The sequence below is a fragment of the Syngnathus typhle genome, linkage group LG19 (genome assembly GCF_033458585.1).
Source record: "Syngnathus typhle isolate RoL2023-S1 ecotype Sweden linkage group LG19, RoL_Styp_1.0, whole genome shotgun sequence".
Classification (NCBI taxonomy): Eukaryota; Metazoa; Chordata; class Actinopteri; order Syngnathiformes; family Syngnathidae; genus Syngnathus; species Syngnathus typhle.
In genome coordinates, this window is record NC_083756.1 from 9,019,288 (window position 1) to 9,040,692 (window position 21,405).

The window sequence follows — 21,405 nt, forward strand, 5'->3', positions numbered from 1 at the left end:
TTTGATACACCCAACCGAGAAAATAACAATAAAGTGCATTTCACATAAAAAGAAAACCCCCACACAATGCTGTTACCCCCCCAGAGACATTCACAGGCCCCCCCTCGAGTGTCAGGTTAGTGAGCTCGAACTACTTCCAGCCCCTCATTGGCTACAATTCTGTTCACTGCGTTTGTGTGACGGATAGGTGTGACAGTCTTTTGCTATTCCCGGATACAAAAGCCCTTTTTGAACACTTTCTGACCATTTCCGGGGGTGGGGCAAAAAAGTGGTGCGACCCAACTCCTTCCATTAAGAGTGACTGCTTTGGTAGCACCATGTACGGTGGTTAAGTCCCCCAGCATGCCGTATTATTATTATTATTTACACAATGTACCCCAAGAAAAACCCCCAATTTGTGTCACTACATTCAGAAAAAAAGGCTTTACAGCGCCGTGATATCATCGTACAACATAAGGAATTCAAGCCGAAAAAAATAGAACTTTTCAATGAATATAACAAAATAGACTTTTTTTTTTTTCGTCGTCATTGTGATGTCAACATAGACGGGAGGGGGCCACGTCCCAAAAGTCTAGCGAGATCATTTGGAAGTGGCCCTCTTTAGCTCATAAGATCATTCAGAGGTCACTTGACCGACTTCGGCTGATTTCATCGCTCATCCTCTTTCGCTTTGGCTTCAAGTAGCGGCGCTCTTTAGTCCGACGACGTGGCGGCAGCATGCGGTGTAGCATTAAAAAAAAAAAAAAAACATTGTGGGAATTCTCTCCAGATGGTTAAGGAAGACTGGCAGCAGCGGTGGCAGCATCGGCGAATAGTTAACACCCATCTATGTAGCGACACAATCCTCCAATCAATCCTTGAGGAGCCCACATGCGGCCAGCCATGCAGGACAAACAACACTTGTGGGAGCTTGCAACACTCAGCTCAGGCAGACGACAAAACAATGCGCTGATACATTAACCACGTCCATCAAGATGTACTATATTTTTCTTTGACCTTGTTACAAGCGTGCGTGGAAGTTTAAACGGCATCCCAAACTAAATGTGCTCGATCGTCACATGAGCTCACGAAGCAACAAATGAAGCTTTGTCACTTTTGATTCTATCCCTCTTGGCGTTGGTTCACTCTGCGGAAGGAAATCACAGTAAGGGTGCGTCCATGTTATTGCTGTCTGAGTATTGCTTGGCCACTCTGAAAATAACTACCGTTCCAAAGGTTAGTTATTGCTGATAACATGAGAAAAACACTCAAGAGCTCTCAAAGGGCCTAAATGCAGATGTGTCACCTTTAGAAGGTGACTCCATTAGAGTGTGCACAGTAGTTAGTTGTCGTCTTTACTTATTGTAAAACTGGGAAATCACCATGTCAACTATAAGAGCATAAAATGATAGCAATTTATGAGGTTATGTATTAAGTTTAAATAGATCTTGATTGAAGTGCTGTATTCTTAAGGAACTCTAGAAGAGTTATTTCATTAAAATTAAGAATCAGGCATGAAAAAGTTTTTTTTTTTTTTTTTAAATGCATGACAAATTCAGCATTTATAAATCAATGACCTTGTTTAGAATTAAACGGGGATGTTTTTCACCAGTATAATGAAACGATGATCATAAATATGCAAAATAAATAATAAGTGCCCCATTTGGATCAATCTAAGTGCCCTACAATCCTTTTGCCATTCTAATGTTTGTGTAATCCCATTTTGTTGATTGGATGAGAGAAGTCACATGGTTTGAATGACATCCTCCTGACAAAATGGTGGCATTCTCTTGCAAGAACTGCATTGCAACCTTGCGTCAACATTCCAAAATCAAGTGAGGTGATAGAGTTGACACTGCAGCCCCCAGTGGGATCACAAATGGATTGATGTCCAACACATTCACACAAGAATCCAATGAAAGACAAGAAGCGTAGCGAGGCCTCCTCAGTTCCCCAAGAGAAGCCGGGGTCTATTTTTAGCTTGCCGCGCCTCGCCTCGCCTCGCCTCGCCTCTTTAGCTTGCCACGCACGTTTAGTGCAGGCGGCGGGCGGGATGCTGCTTCAGACTTGCTGCTGGGGGGGAGGCAGAATAAAAAATAGGCCTGCGTGTCGTCGTCGTCTGCCGCCTGGTTTTTAATCTGCCTTTTGAGCGAGCAATAATCCCGAAGGACGAGCATGTGGCGGCCGAAGCTGCATCGCTCCCCGTGCGGGAGCATGTGATGGCCACCATCTGCAAAGTGGAGTGGAGTGGAGTGGAGTGGAGTGGGCAAGGGCGGGGCACCGGCGAGGGCGGACAAGGCTGACATGGTGAGCAGCATGCAACATGGCCGTCGCCTCACGTGAGGAAGACAGAGGTAGAACACCTCATGTGATGATGTGAAACTCCCATGCCGCCCCTGGTTGTGGGCGCCAGCCTCAAAAATGCTCTCCTCTTCGACCCGCTCTCTGAAAATCCATCCAGGTGAACCGAACCCTCTCTCAAGTCCAACCCATCTTTCTCAAAACCCTCCCTTTGCCAACCAACCAACCGCCGCTTCCTCAAATCCCACCTGGGTCAATCCGTCCCTCTGTGAAAACCAACCAAGAGGCGCCCCCCCTACTCTTTCTCTAAAACCCAAAGGCTCGATCCAACTGGGTCAGACATCGCTGGGAGTCCGCGCCCGCTGTGCAACACTGGCAGGAACGCAGCCACAGCACACCAGCCACAAGGCCTTCTGGATCTCCTGGTTCCGGAAGGCGTAGATGACCGGGTTAATGACAGAGTTGTATGTGGCCGGCACCAGCGTGGCGTAGGTGTACAGCGGTGGGTACGTGTAGTCGGCGATGAGCGAGTAGACGGTGAAGGGCATCCAGCAGGCGGCGAAGGTCCCTAGGATGATGGCCAACGTGGAGACGCCCTTCCGCGTGGTGACGTAATGCGGCGAGGCGGCCAGGAAGTGGTGCTGCAGGGCGATCTGGTGAGCGTGGCGCATCACGATCTTGCAGATCTGCACGTAGAGCTGGAGCATCAGGCCGAACAGGAGCAGGAAGGAGACGGAGAGCACGGCCACGTTGTTCTTGGTCAGCGGGCGGACCACGCTGCACGTGGCCTCCTCCGCCAGACAGTTGACGCCCGTGACGGGGAGCAGACCCAAGCACAGCGAGAGCCCCCACAGGAGGACCAGCATGGTGTACGTGAAGGCCGCCGTACGCTCCGAGTTGTAGGTCAGGGCGTAGTACAGAGACAGGTAGCGGTCAATGGTGATGGCCAGCAGGCTGAAGACGGACGCCGAGAAGGAGGCCACCACCAGGCCCACGGTCAGAAGCTGGGCCGAGTCCGACTGGAGCAGGTAGGCGCAGGTGAAGTGCAGTACCAGGCCCAGGCCGGCCAGCAGGTCCGCCAGAGCCAGACTGCCGATGAGCAGGAACATGGGCGCTCGCAGAGCCGGGTTCTGCCAGATCACCAAGACCACCAGAGCGTTCTCGCAGGCGATGAGAGTCCCCGACGTGCACAGGACCACGTCCCACGGGTTGACCAGCAAGGGTAGCTGGCGGGGGGGCGCCAGGGACTCCTCCGCCGGGACGCTGGCGTTGTCCGTGGCTCCGCCGCTGGCCCAGGCCGTGGGGTCGGGGCTCAGCCAGCTGGGAGTGGCCGCTGGCTCTGCGCTCATTGTGGCCCCCGTCTGAAGACACGGGCAAGCTCCATTAGGACATGGACTTTTGATTTTGGGATAGATCTGGACGTTTAAAAATCTCATCAACCTTAATGACAAACATTCATGACCATGCCTTGACCGGACGGAGTCTGTGATCCGAATCACCGCATTTGGCAATACTGATGAGAACATTTCAATAATAAGCCTAAACGCTTAGTGGGATTAAACTCAAACTACTCATCTGTTTTAGGCAGTAGGGAAACTAAAGCCAGGATTTCAATAGCTTTATTTCTTTCAATCTTTTCTCTACTTGTTTGAAAACTACTCAGCTGATCTCCACCAAACTTTGTGTATGGCCTAAGGAAAGCGACCTCATGAGATTGTAATACAAAGAAAGATTTGACAACAATTCTCAATGATTCATAGTGACTCCCACATGATCAAATTTGGTTCTACGGGCTGAATATCCAAACTGCTAGGCCCTCGGTCGGACAAGAGACAAGCATCCAATCTTTGGAGGATGAAAGGCATCATAAGGAGCGGAAGACGAACGCCGAGCCATCCCACCCCCCGCACCGGCGGCAGCGTGTACCTAAAGTGCATGGCCATATGTTACCGCTACCGATATACTCCCGCTCCTCCACGTCAGCACAAAAGATGCCGGAGTAGGAGGAAAAGGGTGGGCGAAAAAGGATGGCTTCATTTCCCCACCCACCCCGAGTGTCATGGACGCCTCTTACCTTGAGACTCGGTGAGCTGAGCGAGCGGACGCCGTTCAGATGCAACCTTTTACATCCATGGCGCTGGGTGGATGGAGACGAGAGCACAGGAGAGGAGATGAGAAGGGGTGGAGGGAGTCAGTCAGGGGGGGGATGCGGCTCTTCTTTCGGCTCGGTGATGCGAGGATGGAGGGAGGAAGAGGGAGAGAGAGAGAGAGAGACTGCGGCTGCGTGAGGACAAGAGGGGAGGGGAGGAGTGGGGTCACGCACTGATGGAGGAGACAGGAGGAGGACGCCCCGCCCCGCCCCACCTGCGTCTGGTCATTGTTTCTTGTACCATTGATCTTGAGTGGGCAGGGTTAGCCCAACAGTGATTCCATACACTTGAATTGGCCTAACAGCACGGTGGTTAGATGCTGACTCACAGTGGTGACGTTCTATTGTAGGTTTGGATTTGGCTGTCAGATATGGCTAAAAGCCGGTAACACATTTTTGGGTGCTCAAAAATGACGAGCTGTTTTTTTAGTTGTTGCCACGCCTACCCCATTTCATAACTTTCTCGTGCAGCCCCACCCAAGCACGCACCGCACCTGTCCCTAAGCGACTTGGATGTGTTAAAAATAGTTCTTGTTGCAGCACAAATGAACGTCACAATAGCAGGTAGCACCACTAGAGGGCGGCATTAAGTTGCTATGAGTCATCACTGACTGAAAGAAAAGACTCCATCGCCTCAAGACTGGCTTTATTTCTTTTTCTTTAAAACAGAAAATGATCACGATTCAGGCCTTCTTCTCCTCGTGCTCCTCCTCAATTGCTCCCTCACGTTAAACTTACCAACACCTACAAAACGGTATCAAAAGTGCACCATAGTGTTATTAATACATCTCTGACATTGTCCAATAATATCTCTTTTTTTTTTCCCGAGTAATATTTATACAAATAACCTTCTGTACACTGTAGAAATACACAATTCTTGTTACCCCTCGTGTCTTCTTAGTAGTTTATGATGATTCCCAACTCGGGTAGGGGGAAAACTTATGAATGATCCAAGATTCATTCATCTCTCAAACTAGAACGCCACTCCTAAATGAAACATCTGTACAAAGAGGCGCCGCGCCGCGCCCCGCCGCGCCGGGCTACACCCTTAAAAGTATCCTCGAGGCCATTTTGTTTGTTATGGGCCCACGGGCTGCTGCGACGCTGCGTTCAATTGTCCGTTGGGCGACGTTCCCAGTTTAGTCCCTGGACTGGTAGAAGAGGATGTAGCCTGACTCGGAGTTCTTGGATATTTCCGAAGTGAGGCCGTAGAACTCCTCGATGGCCTGCGCGTCGATTTTCTGCATGCGCATAAATAAAGCGATTAAAAGGAAGAAATCAAACGTGCGTAGAGCAGGAAATGAAATGTTCACCTCCACGATGTCATCATCAAACAGCAACCAGAAGTCGTGACTTTTGACGATGGCGATGTAGTGACCTCTGTTGGGACCACTGGGAAGGAGAGCCGAGAAAAAAAAACTCTGAAGCTGAATCGATCTTCAATATTCTTTTCTCCAGGTTGCTCCCGTACCTCCCACAATGCACCACCACGGCGACCAGGTCGTAGAGCCTCTCGGGATTGGTGGCGTCTCCGGACGTGTTGAAGAGGCGCAGCTCCAGCGGGAAGACGACGCGGTACGACAGCTTGGTGTAGCGCTGAAGCTGCTCCATGTACTTGAAGCGCTTAAGGTGCAGGGCCAGGATCATCGGCAGCTTCTTCACGCGCATCCTGCAGCAAATTGGTAAAGGCCCGAGCCAGCTAAAGATCTTCCTTCAAACGTACCTCTTGTGCGCTTCCTGCTTGCTTCTACATTCTTCACAGTAGTACTTGTACTCGCTGCACAGTGTCTCCGTGTTGCTAAAGCCTCTGAGGGGTGGAAGGCGGCGGCTCTTGAGTTGAAGTTCGGCCAATCAATGGACGGAGGCGGGCCATATGAAACGGGCGTTACCTGAGGCAGTGTGTGATGGAGGTATTTTGTTCTACATCCACAGAAAGGTCCAGAAAATCCTCATCTTTGCTGCTTATCTACGAGGAGAAGATGGGACAAACATGATGCAGTTCCACTCCAGTCCCGCGGGTGGCGCTATTACAAAGTCAACTGAAACTGTTCGGTACGATTAGTAACACGTTTGAATTGAAGGGATATTTTAAACGGTGTGAAATAGTTGGCGCCAAAAGATGGTTACCGTCTCGCAGGTGAGGCAGCGGGTCTCGTTGGTGAGGGTGCCCTGGAAGATCTCGTGCACCCAGGTGGGCGCGGGTGCGGCGTTGCTGTTGTTGTTCTGCGAGTCCAGGGTGCCGTTAGCCAGGCGGCCGTTGGTCTTCTCCTGCTTGCGCTCCTCCTGGAGCAGGTCGGCGATGGTGTTGAGCAGGTAGTTCAGGAACTCGTGGGCGTCCTGCTGCATGTAGTTGTCAAACAGCTCTGTGCAAAAAAAAATGAGGAGATGGGGTTAGGATATCAAATGATCCCCCCCCCCCATCAAATGAGCGTTGTTCTTCTTACCATTCTCTTTACGCAGCCGCGTGATGAACTTCTTTGGCGGTATGACGCCGACTTTCCTCTTCTGGTTGGCAATGCTATGGAAGAGGTCGGCCAGGCAGGTGAGCAGGTTCTCCTTGCGCCGAGGCTGCCCGCGATACGCCAGGATCTTCTCCCGGAACGGCCGGCAGAAGTAGAGCGCCTGCAACACCGAGTTGCAGTAGCAGGTGTTCCCAAACTGGAAAAGAAAGGAGCTTCGGCTTTACACGCTTGGATCCAGGCAGAAAAGGCAGCGAGCGCTGAAGGTGACGTACGTTGACCAGGCCGAAGTAGTGCTCATTGACGGGAAACTGCTCAGATCCAATCTCTTTCTCCAGAGCAGAGGCATTGGCGCCCTGTGAAGGCCAAACGAGACGGATTGTTGATATTCACGGCATGGCCTGCAGGTCACGCTAATATTGCCCGTCTACGACTACGACTTGACTACTCCGTTAGCGTAGGTGGATCGAGAATCGGGCGCGATCCTACAAGAACCGAACTCCGCCGTCGTAAAGGGAGGACTCCAGTTTGGTATGTCTATGCGCTCGGAGTGGCCAAGGAGCTGGGAGGGAGCGCTCCACAACTGCGCAGCTGATGTTCAACAATGTCGTCATTGCCTTGCGTTGCGTTGCGTTAGGAATACCAAGTAGCTTGCTTGGGCCAAGCATCTCAACTTGGCTCTTGCGTGCAGTTACTTCCCTAGCACGACATCATTCCATCAACGCACGGTCGGCGTTTGCTGCAGATGTGCGCTCGCTCCAGTTGTTTGCGCGCTGTCACTTGTAGGCTGCTTGTTAGCCTGTCATTAGCTAGGTGGCTAACTAACTAGCGCCCTTCGCTGCTACAAACAGGGAGGGCTTCGCTGTGCACACTCATGGACACAATCGACGGTACGGAATGCAAGCAAAGAAGTGGCCGAAGATCGCACTACTCTCACCATGGTACAAAAAGAGGCAAATTTGGAGACTGTCATTAGGATTTCCATTCAGCCAGCGCCATCTTCCGTGCACACCGCCTCGCTCAAGCAGATAAGCCCTCGATGACTGCTTTGCTAGGGCACGAGCAGCAACCAGGCAGGCAAGCAACCAGGGAGGCAGGCAGGCAGCAGGCAGGCTGGCTCCCAGGCAGCGGAGGCGTCCAGAGGATAATACAGAAAAGCGAGAGGATTCACTGCAGCTTACTTCCGCATTGGGCGGTACCTCCCACCGAGCGTTGTTTTGGTTTGTTTTGGCAACAAGTATCTACCATTTTACTTCGTTCAAGCCACACGTGAAAACAAATGAAAGTTGTATGCTAAACACGTTCGGCAAGCGTGATCATGTCAACAAAAACGACACAGTAACTCCGACTAGTACACTGATGGAGTGTATTTCTTGCGCATGCGTGTTAGTGATGTATGAAGCATCTTTTCCGCCTGTATAAAAAAGACTACCGGAAACGGAACAATTCACATTAATATCACGTACAATACACAACGAAAGATCACTATACATTGTTCTTGTTTACATGCCAATAAATGCCCCCTTTGTGTAGGGAGACAAGCAAAGTAAGAATTTTGTTGCCCACTGTTACCGTTTGCACGTCACAAATAATCATTTTGACTCTTGAAATGATCATTTCATAATGAAGTAATGACATTACTTCCTTTTTGTACATCGGCTTTTTTGTTCAGGCAATTACACAGGGTAGCCCCGTTCCTCCGAGTATCAGCCATCAAGGCGGAGTTTGAGGTCCTCAAAGTTCTCTTTCCGCCGTGCCCGCCATCTTGTTGAGACCGGGGGTAAGATGTTCTCCGGTTAAAATCACCAATTTCACCCACAAACATTCCCGTTCCGTCGACATTTGCACTCGCGTATCTCGCACAAAACCCCCCTTGTACGATTGTTGTGAAAATATCTGATCTACTCACCGGGAAAAAAGAGTAATGTCCGCTTCAATGTGAGTCGGAGCTGCGGCGTGGTTATCCATGTGCGGGCCTCGAAAGCGGCAACAGTACCTATCACATTGGACACATTGGACATTTGTAACCCGTGTTTGATTGCGATAGTTGTCAGTGTTACGCAGTCTTCTCAACTACCTTCGCCATGTCCCAAGTATCTGCATGTGACGCAGAGCTGTTGCCACATGTACAGCAATCGACGAGTAAATGGTTCATGATTCAAGAGTTTTCCTTCGCCATGTTTGAGCGTGCCAAACAAGGAATTTGACTCGTTGGCACATTTCAACGCTTTTTATTTTCTTCTCAGTAATCAGGCATCATGACGAACACCAGAGGCAAGAGGAGGGGGACCAGGTACATGTTCAGCAGGCCATTCCGCAAGCATGGTGAGTAGTTTCCCGCAGTTGTGCAGTCAGTCAGTCAGTCAGTCAGTCGCTGGACGCCGTGCACGTTGACACGGAGTTTCTTTACAATTTGACAGGCCCCATTCCCCTGTCTACTTACATGCGCATCTACAAGAAGGGCGACATTGTTGACATCAAGGTAAGCCTTTGATCACCTTTGTTTCCGCTGCACTAAGAAAATATTCTTTTGCATACATTGAAAACGATGCACGTCACTGGTGATTAACATTGTGACTGCTTGTGCTCATGATCTCCCCAGGGCACAGGTACCATTCAGAAGGGGATGCCGCACAAATGCTACCACGGCAAGACCGGGCGCGTCTACAACGTCACCCAACATGCTGTCGGGGTCATTGTCAACAAGCAGGTCAAGTAAGTACACCTCAACACACAAGTCTAGAGTGGTTCCGCAACCCCATGTTCACTTTCCACTTGGACTTTTCGTGTCCATTGTCGTCATTCACGTGGGGGAAAGCACTCGGACCCTCAGCCTCGTCGGCTTTGACGATCTCGTCGAAGCTGAGGTGCTAGCGGGGGTTACAGTTAACATAGGCCGATGATTACGGTTGATTGATTTCTTTTAAATCAGTGCTGTGGCGCAAGTAAGCTCAAAATTCCCCCGTCCGTCTTTTAATGTCTGCAGGGGCAAGATCCTGGCCAAGAAGATCAACGTGCGCATTGAGCATGTCAAACACTCAATGAGCCGCGCCAGCTTCCTGAAGCGTGTCAAAGACAATGACTGCAAGAAACTGGAGGCCAAGCAGAAGGGCACCTGGGTGGAGGTCAAGCGCCAGGTAGGAAGGAGGGAGGGAGGGAGGGAGGAGCTGCCGCCATTTGTGGTCTTCTTGGCAAGCTGCCTTTTGCCATAACTCTCAATGTATTTTGCCTGCAGCCTGCTCCTCCCCGCGAGGCTCATTTTGTCAGCACCAAGAAGAACCAGCCTCAGCTGCTCGAGCCCATCCCCTATGAGTTCATGGCATAAAGTGGAGGTTAAAATAAAAATGTTTGTACACAACTGCCCAGGCTTCTCTTTTGCGTCTGCAATGACACATCTATTTTAAAAGCACAAAGGGATGCTTTGTTTGGTTGGTTGGTTGTTTGTTTGTTTGAACTTAATCCAGCGATGAATGTGACTAGATTTCGAGTAATATGGAAGCAACCAAAAGGATTTGAGATGCACTTCTATCTTTTCTGATCAAATTGGATCATTTTGGGATTAGTTAGACTGCCAAAATTGAAGTCATTTTTGTAAATGGTTATGGCAATTCAATTATATACTTATGAGATCAAAGTATGTTTTGCATTTTCAACGTGCGTGTCAAAAATGTTTAACATCTATTTTTACAAAACTTCATGGTTTTCAGATTAAGTCCATTTAAACCAGAGAATGAAATCCTACATCATCTCAACCTTGTTTAGAGAGTGCGCACTTTAAAATACCACCTGTAGCTAACAGCAAACCAAAAAGTATTTAAAAAAAAAAAAAGAAAGAAATGAAGAAACGCTGCGTCATTTAGTCGGGAACGTTCGACCTACCTGTAATCCCAGACAAAGTCTACTAGAGGGCGGTGTGCACCAAGTGAAATGTTTTTGGGCTGGCGGAGGGAGGGACTCATTTGTTTTCTTGAGTTGTTTTCATTGCACACTGGAGTTTATTTGTAGTACTACAGTAAATGAGAACTTTTTAGTTGATTACTTTTTGTGTACTTAACTCATCTGGTTCATTCGGTAGCCAAGGCGTCCACGATCCTCGGAACAAGTAGTAAAGTCATAATTGCAAATTCATTTGCAATAAAAAGGATGTTATAAAAAAAAAAAAAAAATGTTTGCATTTGTTTAATCAGTGCATGCCCAAGAAAGTTGAGTGCTGAAGTGACAAATGGCTTATCTGTTCCAACCTTGGTACTTTATCCAATATTGACACAAATTAGCACCAAACTAGAGCATGTGATAAAGAGCCCTTTTTTGACTCTTGAAGGAGATGGAGTCTCTAAAATGGAAAGGTTACCTGCACAAAATAGTCCCCTTGTCTGTTTTCAAGATTGCCCCAAAACCTGTTTCAAAGTTTTCCTCCTGGGAACCCTTGAAGGTCTCCCGAGGTCAGGGAATTCAGTCTTATCGTCACACATTAGGGGATATGAGGGATAAGATAAAAAGAAGGGAAAACAAAATGCAAGTTGCCAGTCAAAGCCCCTTCATATTGATCCAGTGTGTCTGCCATCTTGTCTTCTCATGAAGCCAAAACCTGAGCATGTGGTTCACATTTACGCAAAGACTCTCCCTAAATTCATTTATTTTAAATGAATTAAGAACAAAAAAAAACAGCACCCATGTTACAATAGAATGAGCCAGTCTAAAAAATGATAATAATATTTTTGTCAATGACACTTCGCAACAGCTCACAGGTCCACCTTTGCCTGATGACTCACGGGGGGGTTACTTATTCAATGAACAACAAGTAAACACACAAGAGAAGAGGGTGAGGACACACAAGTGTGTGTGCGTGTGGGGGGGGGGGGGGGATATTTGGATAAAAGCCGTGTGGAGTATGAACTTAATCACACGTTTGACACGCGCACACACAAACAGATTGAGCTTGTGCGCTCAGCCAGCAGCTTCAAGGAGCTGCATCGACCAGCCATGTTACATATTAACCCCTCTGCCGCAATATTCTTTCTCTAATCTTGAATATACATATATGTATATTATGGCAGATTTTTAAAGCGCCAATCAGTCTCCATATCAATTGGTTTGCAAATGTATACATGTGCTTATGTGGAAGTAAACGTAAGGGTGTGTGTTTGAGAGAGGTGTGTATCTAGAGTAGCAACAAAGACGGAAGGAAATCCCACTACGGGCCAAACAGAGTGCACACTGTGTGTGTCTGTGTGTGTTAGGTGTGGCGTGGTGTCAACCCAGCTGGCTTTATCGCACATTAGGGCTCATATATGCATGTGTGCATACTGAGCCGCCGCCGCCGCCGCCGCCGCCGCGTGGATCGATTGTCAGCCTGACAGCGGAGGGTCTGGGCTAGGCCTTCCCGGGCCAGGCCGGGCTGGGGGATGGGGACCGGATGATGCTGATAAGCGCGTCGCCTGACCCCCCCCTGCTGCTCACCTGGAGCGTGGGAGGGCACTGAGGTAACGTCCAACAGGCTCTCAATAGGCCTCATTCACAGCGGCCAGTCAAAAGGTTTCACATGGGAGCAGAGGGTGATGTTTAGACAGCGAGATAGCACTGCGGAATTCCTCACCGCTGTTTGTTTTCTTGTCATTGTTTAATTGGCTCACCTTCTTATTCTTTCATAGCTCGTACCGTGCTCTACTGATTCAAATGGAACCCGGCAGCACAAGCAAATAACAGTGAAAACAGTAAGGGCCCCAAAATTCAACCCTGGGGAACTCCATACCACTGTGAGGCAGAGCCGGACCACAAAAAGTTCCGGATCTTATTTATATGCGGTCCTCGGTATGCATTGATTTTATGTTTGAATGGATGCTATTTGTGTCAGTTCAAGTTCAATGTTTACTTTGGAACGCTCCATTCACTCCCAGTTTTGTTTGGTGCCTACGTGTGTGTGTGTGTGTGTGTGTGTGTGTGTGTGTGTGTGTGTGAGAGACGACTCTTCCAGGATCTCGAAAAAACTCTATTGGACTGCCGATAAGATTAAGGAGAGAGAGAGAGAGAGAGAGAGAGAGAGAGAGAGAGAGAGAGAGAGAGAGAGAGAGAGAGAGAGAGAGAGAGAGAGAGAGAGAGAGAGAGAGAGAGAGAGAGAGAGAGAGAGAGAGACGGCCGTCTCCCTGGAGTCACGGCTGACATTTTTAAAGCCGAAATCAATCAATCAAAGCGGATGAAAGAGTGGAAGACTTTTACAATGCTTGAGCAACAATGAAACTATCAAACAACCTTCTTCTTGTTAGGGTTGCTCTACTATAAGGCAATGTCAGCCTCTTTTATACTGTTCAAAAAAGATTTAGACTCCCCTTTTGGTCATCCCGAGTGGTTCGATCCAATAATTTAAATGAAGCACAGGTGGAGGTCAGTCATTGCCCTGCCCCTGATGACACAGTTTGTTGTTGGCGTCTTCAACCACAATCTGATATTTGCTACTTCTAAAAGATGGGAGAGCAGTTGCAATGTCCAAAAAGTTACATCTGCTCCTTTTTGGAGTGCAAGGCCGAGTTCTCAAAGTTGTGGAAACTCGAGGCCCACCTGTGCAAGCACACGGGATTGGTAAGTGACCTGAAAGATTCATCCGGTGTTTCCATAGAAGAATTTTTTTTGTTGGTCCAAACCTAGAAACCGTTCTCCTGCGAGAGCTGCGACAAAAGTTTCTGCTCCCGCCATGCGCTCACCAGGCATGAGCTCAACCACAGTGGCGAGAAGCGACACAAGTGAGACCCTTGGCATCTCCTCTTTTAGGCAAAATGGAAGCTGTGAGATGTTTGCCGCTTTTGTCTTTAAGGTGCCCGACAGATGGATGCCCTGAGGCCTTTTTGCGACACGCCGGCTTGAAGAATCACATTGCTCGAGTGCACCAGCACGAGGAGACACGATACCAAGTAAAATGTTCCATTTTGGTCAATGTTTGATCATTCCTCAATTAGGCCCTGTCCACCTTTGTGGCGACTACGTCATGTTTTTTTTTTTCTTCCCCTTTTCAGTGTACACAAGACGGCTGCCAAAGTAGCTTCAAAAAGAAATACCAGCTGAAGGCCCACGTGGGGAACCATCAAGGCCGTTTGCCTTTTCAGTAAGAGTGCCCGCTCGGATGGGCGAGTGCCTACTGTTCCAATTGTTTTGCCTTTTTAGTTGTCGTATGGGCGAGTGTGTGCGGGAGTTCCCCTCGCTTAGCGAGCTGAAGCACCACCAGAAAAGGCATCAAGGTGCGTTTGGAAGCGCATCGTCTTTTCTTTGGAGATGTTTGTTGACTAACTTGACCTGACTTGAAGGTTACCCCTGTGAAACCGAGCTGTGCCCTTTTGTGGCAAAAACGTGGTCCGGGTATCAGAAGCACCGTAAGGAGCACAAAGGTATTATTGACAGTTGCTTTTTCTCGCAACGGTTTGTTTTCCTTTCCTTTTTTTTTTTTTTCCCCCTTTCCCTGCAGTTAAGCTGCCATGCCCGACGTGCGAGAAGCACTTCAACAACAGCTGGTTCCTGTGCCAGCACGAGTTCCACTGCCACAGCCTGGAAAAGGCCAGCTTCCCGTGTCCCAAAGAAGGCTGCGCCAAGACGTTTACCCGCCGCTTCAACCTGGACATCCACATCCAGGGGGACCACGAGGGGAAGAAGCCCTTCAGTTGCGCGTACCCCGGCTGCAGCAAGAACTTCACCATGAAGGTAAACTGGACCTTGTGGACACTATGCTGGAGTCTTCCCGATGAATCCTCTTTATTAGGAAAGTCTGTGGCGGCATGGAGTGGTGCACGATCCTCTCAAGAAAAAGCTGAAGGCAAGACCGACCGCCTTTCCATACATGGTTGAGGCTTCCAGAAGACTTAATTTTTTTTCTATCTTGTAGAAGTTGTATCCCAGGAAGAAGAAGCAGCAGCAGCAGCAGCCATGGAGTGGCGCACAGGCCAAGCTGCAAGGTGCTGAGACCAACAAGCTTGCTGCCAAGTTTCAAAAGATTAATTTAGAAGACCTTAAATCTTGAGGTTAAGTTGGCTAGAGAATTTCAGTTTGGGCATTTTTCTTTTTTTTTTTTTTTTTTTTTTTTTTTTTTCCCGGTTTAAAAATAAAACCTTAAGAGTACTGCAAAGGCTTCAGTGACGCTCGTCTTTTTCTTTCAGGAAATATTTATTATAACAAAATGGACACATTCACATGTATAAAATTACAGCTGGTGGGGCAGCTGGTTGCCATGGTGATGGAGCCTGAGTGCATGATGAACCCCAGGTCGTGGCAGCTTTCTAAAACGAGGCCTCATTAGTCGGCTGGCTCCATCGCTGGTGTTGAATGTGATGAGTTTTTTTTCTTTTTTCTTTTGTAATGGAGCCCTGGAATCTACAACGCTTTGTGAATATGGCTGGAAGGAGATGACTACAGGATACTGAACCCTCACCCGGGAAGCGCTAGAGTGAAGATGACATGAGCACAGCAGTGTGTTGTCGAGCGGCACGGCCCAATCCATCTCCTGGCTTTTTGGGTCCTGGATTAAAACCCCGGCGGCGCAACGTTCCGTTCAGTAGGCCCCCACGCCTGACTTTGTTCTACACCAGGCTGCCGGGCCATGAGACGACGGTCAGTGCCACCCGGCTGCGCTGTTCCTTCAGCATGGGGACCAGCGCCGAGTGGCTCATTCCCGCCGTGGACAGGCCGTTGACCGCCACGATCATGTCTCCGCACCTGAAGAGGTCAGGCGTTATGTCACGCGAGGTCACGGAAGGGCCGTCCGACCGACTCACTTGAGGCGGCCGTCGTAGTAGGCGGGCGTGCCGAGGACGATGGTCTTGATGAAGAAGGCCTGGTTGCCGTGGCTCTCCTCGTAGCCCCCCACGATGCTGAAGCCCCAGCTACCGGGGTGGCTCCTCCGCAAGACGATCTCGTGGCTGCTGTGCAAGTAACTGCGGGCCAAATGAGCAAATCAAGTTCTGTGCAATCGGGCCCTCCTTTCTTTCGTCCTACCTGGGGAGTCCCAGCCACATGAGCCAGGAGGGCGACCAGTTGGCGTCGAATTCGCCGTCGTGGGCGTGATTGAGCAGCTGGTCGCGCTGGCGCTCCTCCCCCATGCTCACCTCCAGCACGCGCAGCTGCACCGAGGCCGAGGCGGCGCTGGCTTTCAGGGTGCCCACCGCCTCGCTGTGGCTCAGGTAGGTCAGGTCCTGGGCGTTGATGCTGAGGAGGACGTCGCCTGACACCAAGCAAGCAAGAATGTCCTCTTAGAAAAAGAGGCAGTCCTGCTTTTTACGCCTCGGGAAAGCAAATTGGTTGTTTCGTTTCATTGGTTTCATTCTCACCTCGTTTGATTCTCCCGTCCCTCGACAAGCATCCGTGCGGTTGGACGCTGGTGACGAAGATGGGCAGCTCTCCGCTCTTGCTGCCCCGCCCGCCCGCCACCGTCATGCCCAGAGATTCGTGGGGCTCCTTCTTCACCGTGATGTGTTTCTCCTTGCAGGTGACACACTGGGACAAGTCCTGGAAAGAGCCAAACATTATGGCAGCCAGCTGCAAACACATTTGGCTCCAGTCAAATGGGTTTACCCGGTGCGTGCTGGTGCGGGACAGGTGCAAGGGCAACGGGCTGGGGCTGGTGCTGTGGTTAGGCAGGAAGTGATCAAGGCAGTAGAGATCTCTGGTGGAGCTGGATTTTGGCGGCGGCGGAGGAGGAGTGGCTTTGTTGGGTCGGCCGATCAGCAGGTGCACGCGCTCGCCGCTAGCCTGGATGATCTGCGCGGCCTGCTCCGGGGTCCCGTGGCGCAGGTCCTGATCGTTGACGGCCAAAACACGGTCGTTGCCCCGCAGTCGGCCGTCTTTGGCCGCCAGTCCCCCGTCCAGCAGGTCCAACACGAAGACCCCGGACTCGTCGGTCCGCCGCACCAGCTTGATGCCCAGCTGCTCGGCCGAGTCGCGCTTGTGCAAGGTGATCCTCAGCGACACGGGGCTCGGCGGGTTGCCCTCGGGGGTGGAGCAGGGGGCGTTGGGGACGGCGGCGGCGGCGGCGGAAGGCGGCGGCCGCGATGCGCAGCGGCGTTCTCGGAGCACGGTCAGCTGCAGGGTGGTGCACGGTCGCGCCAGCGTGGAGCGGGCAAAACTGTGCGGCACATTGCTGATGTCCACGTTGTTCACCTTGCGAGACGAAGCCATGGTTAACCTTTTATATTAACTATGACATGCAAGCCGGTGTTGGCAACATCCTCTCACTTGGAGGATCTGATCCCCCGCCAGCAGCCTTCCGTCCCGTGCAATCACGCCATCCCGGTACACTTCCTGGATGACCACGTTGATGAGGGGCGTCTCGTTGCCGCCCACCACGCTGATGCCCAGCTCCACGTACGGGTTGGCCCTGTGCACCTCCACCGCCGTTATCTCGCCTTCCGGGAGCGACGGCAACTTGACGCAGCCTGTCGGGGCGGCACACCAATAAGTCTGAAACGCCCGCCCGCCCGAGCCAACGAACGGCTGAACCCGATTGGACCTTCTTCTGCAGAAAGAGGAGGAGACTCGGGGCAGTCCCAGCCAGAAGAAGTGGAGCTGACTGAGCGCAGGAGGTGGATGCAGGGGTTGCTGAGAGGTCGCTTCACCCTGGGGATGATGCACTCCATCCCCAGCACACCTATAAAAGAGCCCAATTCCAAACCAACTCTGGATACATTTGTGGCACTAACTCACTGTCTTCCTCAGTGCTCTCCTCGAAGGCGGGGTTGTCCAGGCCGGCCTGGTCGGTCCGCATCGGCCGGTTGGCGCTGCCCAGCGGCGGCGAGGGCGTTCCGTCGCCCAGGTCGGTCTGCGGCGAGCGAGGGGATGGCGGAGGACTTTTGACCGCTGGTCGCTCGTCCACGCTCTCCTTGCGTGGGCCGTCCACGCTGGTCTGCTGACATCGTGTGCCTGGACACCTTGCGGGTAACAGTCACTTAAGCAAAATGGACTTTTTTTGGGAGGGAAATGGCACCGAGCAGACGTGGGCTTGTCACTTTCCCCCCCCTTTGAATCACCTCGTCTGGAGTCCATCCACTTACACAACGGCGACACTTGACTCCTGCTACTATCTTGGATCTTTTAAGTCGCTAGGGGAAGCTCTGATCTTTCTTTAAAACAGGTTGGGCTAATCCCAGCAAAGCAGGCCTCCCTCCGCTGGTGTTTCTAGGTTACGGACGGATTCTTTGGACCAAATGGAAGGCGTGTGAAGCGAGTGTGGGCAAGAGATAAAAAGAGAAAGCTTCAAAAAGGAGCACAATAGGAAAAGCTGGGAAGTGCTTGTTAGCATTAGCCGGTTCGTGGAACCCCCCTTTAAGGTGCTCGGTGACAAGTGGAGAAATGGAACGTCATTTCCATTTCTTTGTGAAGAGATTGAAAATAAAGCAGACTTTGACTTTTTGGACTTTGATAAAGCTGCATTGAGCGAAGCGTCAAAACATGAACAAATCACTTTTGAGAAACCAAGGAACCCAAAAAGACTCCAGATACCGAGATCACGATACGGCGGTGGCCACACCGTGTTCTTCAAATGCATGCAAAGCGTGGCACCAGTCTTCCAATTTAATCAGAGACATCGGACATTGGCCATCTACTCACCACAAACCGGGGTTGCCCTTGGCCGTCTCGCAGAAGAAGTGATTGAAAAGATCTCTGGTGTTAAAGTTGCTTAACATGCTTGCCAGAAGAAAAGTGAGAACGGCAACTCATGACTGTATGACTTGGGAGCTACTAATCCCTCGTCACATGACCCACAGCCCGTAATCCCCCCCAAACCTCCTTCAAGGGATCGGAGCACCTGGTCCAAATGGGCCAGGAGCCAAAGAATGTGAATTGAGAAGAAGCAGAAGACTAATTTGAATGACTTTGAGCACCCACCTGTGTTTGAGGTGCGCCTCCAGATCACATCTGGGCATGCTGAGCGAGCAGAGCGGCGTCAGCGGGCACGTGACCGACAGCTTGTCCAACAGCTTGTGCACCAGGATGCTGGACCTGCGGCACGCCGCCAGCTGCAGCCGCGTTCGGTCCAGCGGGCAAAAGTCTCTCTCCTGCAGGAAGCTGCGCAGGCATCGGGCGCAGAAGGTGTGGCCGCACGGCGTGTCCAGCGGGCGCACCAGCGGCTGCAGGCAGATGTGGCACACCAGGTCGTCGTCCACCTCCAAGCGGTAGTTGTACAGGTGGTTCTCCCGGCCGCGGTGCACCTGGCCGCACTCGGAGCACAGCGCCTCCGGGGTGGGCTCGCTGGCGGCGGGCCCGGAGAGATCCGCCTCGCAACCCGGGCTGCCCATCCCGCCGGCTTTCTAGCCCATAAGCGTCACGGGGCGAGGACGCAGGCCCCCCCCGGCGGATGATGACGCATCACAGAGGCCAGGCCGCCGCGACAGCTGTTTGGGGAAAAACAACAAGTGTGCCCGCCCGCCATTTATTTATTGGCGGCGTGGCGTGAGCCCAGTGTGTCGCTGGCACGCCACGCCACGCCACAAAAGCCCCCACCCAGTTGAGATGATGTATCGCTGCTCTCGTCCACTAATCTGACAGTATAATCTCTCCCCCCCCCACTGCAATCTTCCAATTCCACCGGGGGGAATTATCCGGGATTGAGTATGAGGGGAAAGCAATAGAAAGGGGAAAGCGGCGGGCTTTTAAGAGACAAAGGAGATTGAGTTGGACATTTTTCAGGCATTTTTTTACTCCCCACAATCAAAACCAGATCACTCCAAGTGGGGTTTTTTTGTGCTTCACTGGGCAAGTGGTGAGTGACAACAATCACACGCTTGGCCCGCTAGCTTAATCCTAACAGACAATAGAGCCCTTTAAAACAACAGTACTCAGTCATATATTCTTTATCCTTTGCAAAGAGCTAAGACATCTCCACAGTACAGTTACATGAATGAGGATAACGCAGCATATATGAAGAAATGAAGCCGTTTCCAATTAAAAATCATTTGCAGATTGGAGAGCTAGAAAAAGAGAAAAGCAGTGTAAGAGATCAAAAAGAGTCGAGAATAAGCGTAGAGAGGGGGGACTGGCAAACATCATAGAGATTAATGGGGTGGAAATCTTGCCGTTCAAAACCAAAAATAGCTCAACTTATCGCCTTCTTTCTTTCTTTCTTCCGTTCTGAGGCGTTTCTTCTGTGGAATGTTCCCGAAGCATGTGGATATGCCTGCACATCCAACACCAGGCCGTGCTGGCTGAACCACACTCGTTTGCCTCTCATTAGCTCCTGTTGTCGCCATGGCGACCGGGATGAGTACCAGGCCGCCGAGCCTGCTCCCTTCCACGGTGCATGACATTCACAGGATGCCGAAGAAGCATGACATGATGATCCCATCCTTCCCTCGCTCCCTCCCTGCCGCCACGCTTTTTCCAACCCACTGTCTCTTTTTGTCTCGTCTCCCTGGTTACGGTCCCCGTGACAACCTGTCTCCGCCGTCTCCTTAGCTACCAAGGTCCGGCTGTTAATTATTCCATCTTTTTTTTTTTTTTTTTTTTTTTTAAAGGATGCTCTCTTTCTTTCTCCTTGGATGTGACTGGCTGCTTGTGTCTCCATCCCCGCAGCTGGACATGAATTAAGCATGAGGACACAAGGCTCCCTGTGTTTTTGTTTCAAACAAAGCTGTGACATCACCGCACCATACTTGTAGACACCAACGAGTCGCTTGCCACCGATTTGAACATTTCTCAGTTGATCCCAAGGTTGGTGTCATCAACTTCCTACGTCAATAAACCGTCAAAGCTATATAATCTCACCGCAATCCATAATGTTTCGCTCTTTGTCATTTTAGCCTTTTCAAACATATCTTTTTGTGCTTTTTTTGTCTACTTTACATGAACAGGCGTGCAAAATCACCATTTTTCTCAACACTCATTTTGTCATTGTCCTCCATCCTCCAGGCTGGCAGCGACACTGCAGTGTCACGATGGAAACGTCTGACTCCATCTACAAGCCCTCAGCCCCAGTGCAAAGCCGAGAGTCTCATCACACACACGCACACGCACACGCACACGCGCACATGCATGCACACAGTGACATTGTAGAGGCGCATGCAAATGTCATGTTACCTAACCGGGATGCTCCTCCGCGCCTTGCATCTCGGCATCAAGAAGGGGGAGAAGAGGTGGATGTGGTGGTGCTGGTGGTGGAAGGATGCGATGGTTAGCGTCTCGCGCCTCAAATCCACGCACTCGCCGCAAACTGGCGGCGTCCCTGCGAACCCGCACGTAAACGCCCACCGCTGTCAATCATCGGAAGGAGGCAGCGCGCGCATCGACTTCAGGGGTGGCTTGAGTAAATATGCCTGCGTGGACTAAAAACAATAACACACGCACACACCCACCTTCCCCAAATAGAATTACTTAGAAAACATTCGACAAATAATACAAACACTCAAGTATTCCTAAATGTTTCCGTGGAGGATTGTCACGAAAAGGAGTTTCAGTTGTCTTTATTGTAAGCTGTATTTTAAATAAATATAAGTTAGCTCACAATGTAACTATTTTTCGCACAGGGCGTTTTTTTTGTCATTGTAAGTT

The 21,405-nt window shown here is 50.6% G+C and overlaps 5 protein-coding genes across 6 annotated transcripts; 2 read left to right on the plus strand and 3 right to left on the minus strand.

Moving 5' to 3' along the window:
* Window positions 1-34: 34 nt before the first annotated feature.
* gpr12 (G protein-coupled receptor 12) lies at window positions 35-4,512 on the minus strand. Its single transcript, XM_061265705.1, has 2 exons — window positions 4,355-4,512; window positions 35-3,641 (listed from the first exon to the last, which is right to left on the minus strand). The coding sequence occupies exon 2, from the start codon at window positions 3,627-3,629 to the stop codon at window positions 2,616-2,618; it is 1,014 nt and encodes a 337-aa protein (XP_061121689.1). The 5' UTR covers window positions 3,630-3,641; window positions 4,355-4,512; the 3' UTR covers window positions 35-2,615.
* Window positions 4,513-5,058: 546 nt separating this feature from the next.
* Window positions 5,059-8,265, minus strand: usp12a (ubiquitin specific peptidase 12a). Its single transcript, XM_061265704.1, has 9 exons — window positions 7,826-8,265; window positions 7,164-7,244; window positions 6,874-7,087; window positions 6,557-6,792; window positions 6,319-6,395; window positions 6,153-6,236; window positions 5,901-6,098; window positions 5,743-5,821; window positions 5,059-5,670 (listed from the first exon to the last, which is right to left on the minus strand). The coding sequence occupies exons 1-9, from the start codon at window positions 7,871-7,873 to the stop codon at window positions 5,569-5,571; spliced, it is 1,119 nt and encodes a 372-aa protein (XP_061121688.1). The 5' UTR covers window positions 7,874-8,265; the 3' UTR covers window positions 5,059-5,568.
* A 322-nt stretch (window positions 8,266-8,587) lies between these two features.
* On the plus strand, window positions 8,588-10,246 carry rpl21 (ribosomal protein L21). The gene is made up of 6 exons (XM_061265706.1): window positions 8,588-8,668; window positions 9,135-9,213; window positions 9,309-9,370; window positions 9,491-9,603; window positions 9,875-10,025; window positions 10,124-10,246. The coding sequence occupies exons 2-6, from the start codon at window positions 9,147-9,149 to the stop codon at window positions 10,211-10,213; spliced, it is 483 nt and encodes a 160-aa protein (XP_061121690.1). The 5' UTR covers window positions 8,588-8,668; window positions 9,135-9,146; the 3' UTR covers window positions 10,214-10,246.
* Window positions 10,247-13,350: 3,104 nt separating this feature from the next.
* On the plus strand, window positions 13,351-14,941 carry gtf3ab (general transcription factor IIIA, b). Its single transcript, XM_061266193.1, has 9 exons — window positions 13,351-13,464; window positions 13,531-13,625; window positions 13,697-13,793; window positions 13,896-13,984; window positions 14,044-14,117; window positions 14,184-14,264; window positions 14,342-14,574; window positions 14,633-14,686; window positions 14,756-14,941. The coding sequence occupies exons 1-9, from the start codon at window positions 13,351-13,353 to the stop codon at window positions 14,888-14,890; spliced, it is 972 nt and encodes a 323-aa protein (XP_061122177.1). The 3' UTR covers window positions 14,891-14,941.
* Window positions 14,942-15,100: 159 nt separating this feature from the next.
* On the minus strand, window positions 15,101-21,114 carry lnx2a (ligand of numb-protein X 2a). Of its 2 annotated transcripts, none has more exons than XM_061266256.1 (10): window positions 20,935-21,114; window positions 18,748-19,253; window positions 17,566-17,789; window positions 17,372-17,509; window positions 17,098-17,297; window positions 16,438-17,022; window positions 16,194-16,371; window positions 15,862-16,087; window positions 15,642-15,800; window positions 15,101-15,582 (listed from the first exon to the last, which is right to left on the minus strand). In XM_061266256.1, exons 2-10 carry the CDS (start codon window positions 19,155-19,157, stop codon window positions 15,447-15,449), a joined length of 2,256 nt encoding a protein of 751 aa, XP_061122240.1. In that variant the 5' UTR covers window positions 19,158-19,253; window positions 20,935-21,114; the 3' UTR covers window positions 15,101-15,446. The 2 variants fall into 2 exon arrangements, with proteins under 2 accessions (XP_061122240.1, XP_061122239.1); XM_061266255.1 differs by having other exon boundaries at window positions 15,862-16,114.
* Window positions 21,115-21,405: the final 291 nt, after the last annotated feature.

Coding starts and splice junctions, on each gene's coding strand:
- usp12a (XM_061265704.1), bottom strand. CDS start 7,873: ATGGAAATCCTAATGACAGTCTCCAAATTTGCCTCTTTTTGTACCATG. Junction 7,245..7,825: donor TTGCCTCTTTTTGTACCATG/GTGAGAGTAGTG, acceptor TGGCCTTCACAG/GGCGCCAATGCCTCTGCTCT. Junction 5,822..5,900: donor GTGGTGGTGCATTGTGGGAG/GTACGGGAGCAA, acceptor TCTCCTTCCCAG/TGGTCCCAACAGAGGTCACT.
- rpl21 (XM_061265706.1), top strand. CDS start 9,147: ATGACGAACACCAGAGGCAAGAGGAGGGGGACCAGGTACATGTTCAGC. Junction 9,604..9,874: donor ATTGTCAACAAGCAGGTCAA/GTAAGTACACCT, acceptor TAATGTCTGCAG/GGGCAAGATCCTGGCCAAGA. Junction 10,026..10,123: donor GGGTGGAGGTCAAGCGCCAG/GTAGGAAGGAGG, acceptor TTTTGCCTGCAG/CCTGCTCCTCCCCGCGAGGC.
- lnx2a (XM_061266255.1), bottom strand. CDS start 19,157: ATGGGCAGCCCGGGTTGCGAGGCGGATCTCTCCGGGCCCGCCGCCAGC. Junction 17,298..17,371: donor TCCTCTTTCTGCAGAAGAAG/GTCCAATCGGGT, acceptor CCGCCCCGACAG/GCTGCGTCAAGTTGCCGTCG. Junction 16,372..16,437: donor CCCGCACCAGCACGCACCGG/GTAAACCCATTT, acceptor GGCTCTTTCCAG/GACTTGTCCCAGTGTGTCAC.
- gpr12 (XM_061265705.1), bottom strand. CDS start 3,629: ATGAGCGCAGAGCCAGCGGCCACTCCCAGCTGGCTGAGCCCCGACCCC.
- gtf3ab (XM_061266193.1), top strand. CDS start 13,351: ATGGGAGAGCAGTTGCAATGTCCAAAAAGTTACATCTGCTCCTTTTTG. Junction 14,265..14,341: donor GCACCGTAAGGAGCACAAAG/GTATTATTGACA, acceptor CTTTCCCTGCAG/TTAAGCTGCCATGCCCGACG. Junction 14,575..14,632: donor GCAAGAACTTCACCATGAAG/GTAAACTGGACC, acceptor CCTCTTTATTAG/GAAAGTCTGTGGCGGCATGG.